The 4,519-nt window shown below is 58.8% G+C and overlaps 1 protein-coding gene across 1 annotated transcript; it reads left to right on the forward strand.

The window, feature by feature from the left end:
• Window positions 1-918: 918 nt before the first annotated feature.
• On the forward strand, window positions 919-4,421 carry IZUMO1 (izumo sperm-egg fusion 1). Its single transcript, XM_006905127.2, has 9 exons — window positions 919-1,153; window positions 1,487-1,561; window positions 1,943-2,029; window positions 2,272-2,292; window positions 2,599-2,679; window positions 2,863-2,963; window positions 3,228-3,381; window positions 3,710-3,926; window positions 4,161-4,421. Exons 1-9 carry the CDS (start codon window positions 919-921, stop codon window positions 4,282-4,284), a joined length of 1,095 nt encoding a protein of 364 aa, XP_006905189.1. The 3' UTR covers window positions 4,285-4,421.
• The last annotated feature ends 98 nt before the right edge of the window (window positions 4,422-4,519 follow it).

Below are 4,519 nucleotides of genomic sequence, written 5' to 3' on the forward strand. Positions count from 1 at the left end.
CAGCCCCAGAAGAGTGGGTAGAGGAGGAAGTGAGCACCGAGTATGAGTCTTGAACTACATTTCCCATAAAGCTATGGGGTTGGCGGCGGTTATCGGCTAGGGAGAGATCCCGGGGCCTTCTGGGAGTCATAGTCCTAGGGCTGGGAACGGGCCCTTCTCGCGTCTCCGTGGCTCGACGGCCGGGTTTCCCAAAGGTCGTGGGCATCGAGCCAGAAGGATGGGCGCTGGGGCCCAGGGAGGGGAGGAAGCCGAAGGCGAGAATTCCGTCCCCTGTCTCTGCGAAGCCAAAGCGGACAGGAAAATTCTCCCTTCGGGAGATGCTGGGAAAGGTCGGATCTTGACAGGCGGCCGCCTCTGTGACCTCAAGGAGCGATAGGCGGGGCCTCCGTTGCCGTCCAATCGGACTCAGAGTCGGGCTTCTGGGCGGGGCCGAGGGAGCTCCCAGGGAATATCCTTTGGGAATTCGGGGTTCAGCACGGGAAGCCTGAAGGCGGAGGCTGTGGGACTTCCCTGTTAGACAGTGGCGAACCGTGACGCTGACCCCAGTCAAATGCTCTCTCTACCACGCAACCAACCTTACTTACTCTCGCCCCCGACAAAATCCTTAATTTCAGTAGTGGGAAAATATTAGAGTGGAAGGACGTGGCCCTGCCCTCCTCCCAGAACCGTCGGAACCTGGACTCTGGCTCTTGGGCGAAATCCAGTGTTTTGAGGGTACAGCACTCTGGGGTCAAGGCCGGGTAGCGGCCGTTCAGGGTGCATCGGGACTCCTCGGTTTCCTGAAGGGTGCGCCCTGCAAATCGGGGGTCCGTTAGTCTCGGGGAAGGGCATCTCTCCGTTTAGCGCGCACCCCCTCTCGGCTGAGGGTGAGAGGTCTCTCCCCCGGGGTCTGCGCGGGGCTCTGCGCACTTGGCCGCGATGGGGCCGCGGCTTCCTCTCCTGGTGGCGGCGCTGGCCGGCTGCCTGCTTCCTGCCCGCGGTTGCGTCCTGTGTGATGTAAAGGTCGTGGAGGCGCTAGACTCCTTGGAGAAGGACTACCTGCCTGGCCACCTGGAGGCCGGGCATCACGAAAACGTGATGCAAAGGGTAAAGCAGGCCGTGCAGGATTTCAAGGAACTGCCGTTTGACGAGGATGCCTATCTGGGGGTCGTCGGTGAGGGCAGGATGGAGCCCAGACAACTGGGTCCCGGGAAAGAAGGGATCTGGGGCTAGGATTGCTGGGTGCAAGGGGCAGAGTCTCTGGGGTTCGGGACGGAGCAGGCCGCGGTCCAGATTTCGCGGTTTCCTAGGGCTAGCAAATACTGCTTCCCTACCCCTTATCCTGCAATTTTAAGTCATAAAACTACAATTGCCAGAAAGCAACGAGTGGATAATTCCTTAACCAGGCCTCTCCCGGCCCAGTGGCCCCATAGGTATTGTAGTTTCTAAGACGAGGTGAGCGGATGAGATGGGAACACTGGAATCTGGGGTTCTATCTCTCCCGCAGATGAGTCCACACTGGAAAAGGCATCTTGGAGTTTGCTGAAGGATCTGAAACGCATCACGGACAGTGACGTAAAAGGTACATGCATGAAGGAGACATGGGAGGAGCTCCAGAAAATCTGGGGAAGGCGATTTGCTGCTGGTGATGCCTAGTCCGGTAGTTAGGTAGACTAGGGTCCTGGAGTCAGACTGCCTAGGTTCAAATTCTGGCTCTGCCACTCCGTAGCTTTGTGGCCCTGGGCGAGGGATTTTGCAGCTTCGTTACCTCTGAAATGGACCCTAACAGTGCCCTGGCCCCAGTTGTCACTGAGCCAGTATATTAAGCGGTCATTGGATTTCACTGTCCTTCCCTGAGAAGGCCCCCAAACCCAGAATGCCAGGGTCCGCAGAGACGAACTTCCTGTACCTCACACCTGGAGGGGAGGAGGAGGGGACCGCTCTGCTTCATCCTTCCTTCCAGGTGAGCTCTTGGTGAAGGAGCTGTTCTGGATGCTGAGCCTGCAAAAGGATATCTTTGTCAAATACGTTGCTGAGTTCCAAAAAGAGGGTGAGGGAAGATGAGAGTCCTGGACCCCAGCGCCATCCTTCCACAGTCCAAGAGTCCCTGTCCGCAGCCCCTTGCTTCTCCCAGTCTAGTCCCTTAGCTCTCGCAATCCCCTCCTCCAGGCACCCACGTCCTTCCTCTCTCAAAGCCAGGAGTTCCAGCCCCAGCCTCTTCCTTTGCCTCCTCCCCCCAATCCGCTTTAACTTAAAAATCTGATTCCCATTTTTTTCTTTCTGCCGAGGCAGCTTTTTGTCCCAACAAATGTGGTGAGTCTGGATTGTGGGAGCTGGTCCTCTCTCCCTCATCCCTGCCCGGTGAATACCTAGCCCTTCTTCCTCCTCATTTTGGGTCTCGTTGTTTCTTTATTCTCCGTGTCTGGATCTCTAGTATTCCTTCTGCACCAGGGTCTTCTCGGGGAGAGCGGCTCATTCTATGTGCATTTTCCTGAGCCCACTTAAACCCAGCTACTATAAGGCCGCGCTCTAGCCCCGCCCCGCCCCACCCCTGGTCCCGCCCTCTCCTTTTAGCCACGCCTCTTAGCGGATGAATCCGGCCCTGACCTGCCCCTTCAGGTATGATGTTGCAGTCTCTGATCTGGTGCAGTAACTGCAAGAAGCAGGTTCACGCTTGTCGGAAGTCCAGGGATTGCGGGGGTGAGAGCGGTGCCCAGGAGGAGGGCTTGGCGCAAGAGGGGAGGAGCGAGAGGAGCGACCGAATCTGAAGGGGGCGGAGACTAGAGCCAGCGACGAGAAAAGGCGGGGTCCACCTAGTGGAAGTGGGTTGGGGTAGGGCCAAGGACGACAAAGGAGCATCCCAATGTATCCCCCTGTCTCCAGAGCGCGAAGTTACGGTCCACGCAATGGAAGACATGATCCTGGACTGCGAGCTCAACTGGCATCATGCCTCCGAGGGCCTGACCGACTACAGCTTTTTCAGGGTGGGGCCCTCCAACTCCCGCACCCCTTGAACTCCCACGTCCGTCAAGCCTGTATGAACCCCGTATCCACAGGCCTGTGCCCACGATCCCCGTGACCCATGACCTACCAAGTCTGGCTGCCGGTGACCCCTGGGGACCCCGCGCCCTGGCCAGTACATCCAGGACTCCCATGTCCCCCACCGAGGCCCCATGATCTTCTTACCCCTGTACTCCCCCAATCCCTGAATTCCCCAGGCCTCTGTGACCCCTTGAGCTTGGGTCTAGGTTTGGACGAACAAGTCTGAGACCTTGGTGTCCAAGGGGAAAGAGCCCACCCTGACAAAGACCATGGTGGATTCAAAGGATGCCGGCACCTATCGCTGCCAGCTGGACACCGTGCAGTCTAGCCCAGCCACGATCATCTATTTTAACGTCTCAGGTCAGTGCTGGGGAGTTGAAAGGAGTCTGGGATTCAGCGTCCGGGGCTTGGAGACCGTGCGCTCCAGGGGCGTGGCCTATGAGAGCAGAACTTCCTATCGGGGTGTGGTTTCAGGCCACGGGGGTGGAGCTTCCTGCTCTGGGTGTGGCCTCTGGCCGCAGTGGCAGGAGTCCCCTCTGGGTGTGTCCCCGCTACACGCAGTTGGAGGCGCGTGGTTATCTCCTGGGAGGTCTGGGTCCAGGGGCGGGTTGGCGCGGCGAGGGCTTGGCCTGGCGGTGGCGGGACCTTCCTGCCTTCCCAGGGCTGTTCCTTCCTCCTCCTCTATCAGTGTTGCCCAAAAGAATCGTGGAGGAGATACCGTCATCAGACATCCCAAATAATGGTGAGGTGGGCCCGGACGAAGTGAACTGGGGTCCCACCCCGTCGACCTCAACCTTCCAGTCTCCGTCGACACAGTCTCCGACCACCGAGAATATGCTGAAAGGCCGACTGGTCGGGATGATGATCTGGGGCTTTGTGGTGCTGCTGGCCGGCATCGCCACCGTGTGAGCTGCCCACCGGAGAAGGCGGAGCTCGGAGCTCGGGGCGGGGCTTCCAGTGCGGAGGGGCGTCCGGGAGCTTTGCGACCGCGAGCGCCGGACTTCCACTGGGGACCCGGCTGGAAAACAGGGAGGGGTTTCCCTAGGAGGGCGAAGCTTGGATAATTGCTAGACCAAGGTCAAATACAGGGAGGCCGGGACCTGATCCTTTCCCGCTGTTTGCATCCCACCCTCCCTCAGAACACTGTACTATCGGTCCGGGAAGGTCGTGGAGTCCATAAAGTCCTGGTTCGGCAACAGCCACGCCGCTGATGAGAGCTCCTCGGACACAGAGAAAGAGGCCATAAAATCAAGGAGGGAATAAAGATTTATCTGGTTGTCTAAGTATCTGACTCACTCCTCCAGAAACTTTTGGTTTCTCCAAGAGGAGAGATCTGGGGATGGTCATCCATCGGAGGGAGGAGGGGCTGGGAACCCGGCCTCCTGAGTCCCAGCAGAGACCTCTGGCTGCTCTGTAATTGCAGAATCAAGGAGCGGGGCAGGGCCAGCCCTACCCAGATCTCCTCCCCCAGGCCCCGTGCCCTCACAGGACGCCCCCT

The sequence above is a fragment of the Pteropus alecto genome, unplaced genomic scaffold, assembly GCF_000325575.1.
Source record: "Pteropus alecto unplaced genomic scaffold, ASM32557v1 scaffold41, whole genome shotgun sequence".
Classification (NCBI taxonomy): Eukaryota; Metazoa; Chordata; class Mammalia; order Chiroptera; family Pteropodidae; genus Pteropus; species Pteropus alecto.

Coding starts and splice junctions, on each gene's coding strand:
- IZUMO1 (XM_006905127.2), top strand. CDS start 919: ATGGGGCCGCGGCTTCCTCTCCTGGTGGCGGCGCTGGCCGGCTGCCTG. Junction 2,030..2,271: donor TGCTGAGTTCCAAAAAGAGG/GTGAGGGAAGAT, acceptor CTGCCGAGGCAG/CTTTTTGTCCCAACAAATGT. Junction 3,382..3,709: donor CATCTATTTTAACGTCTCAG/GTCAGTGCTGGG, acceptor CTCCTCTATCAG/TGTTGCCCAAAAGAATCGTG.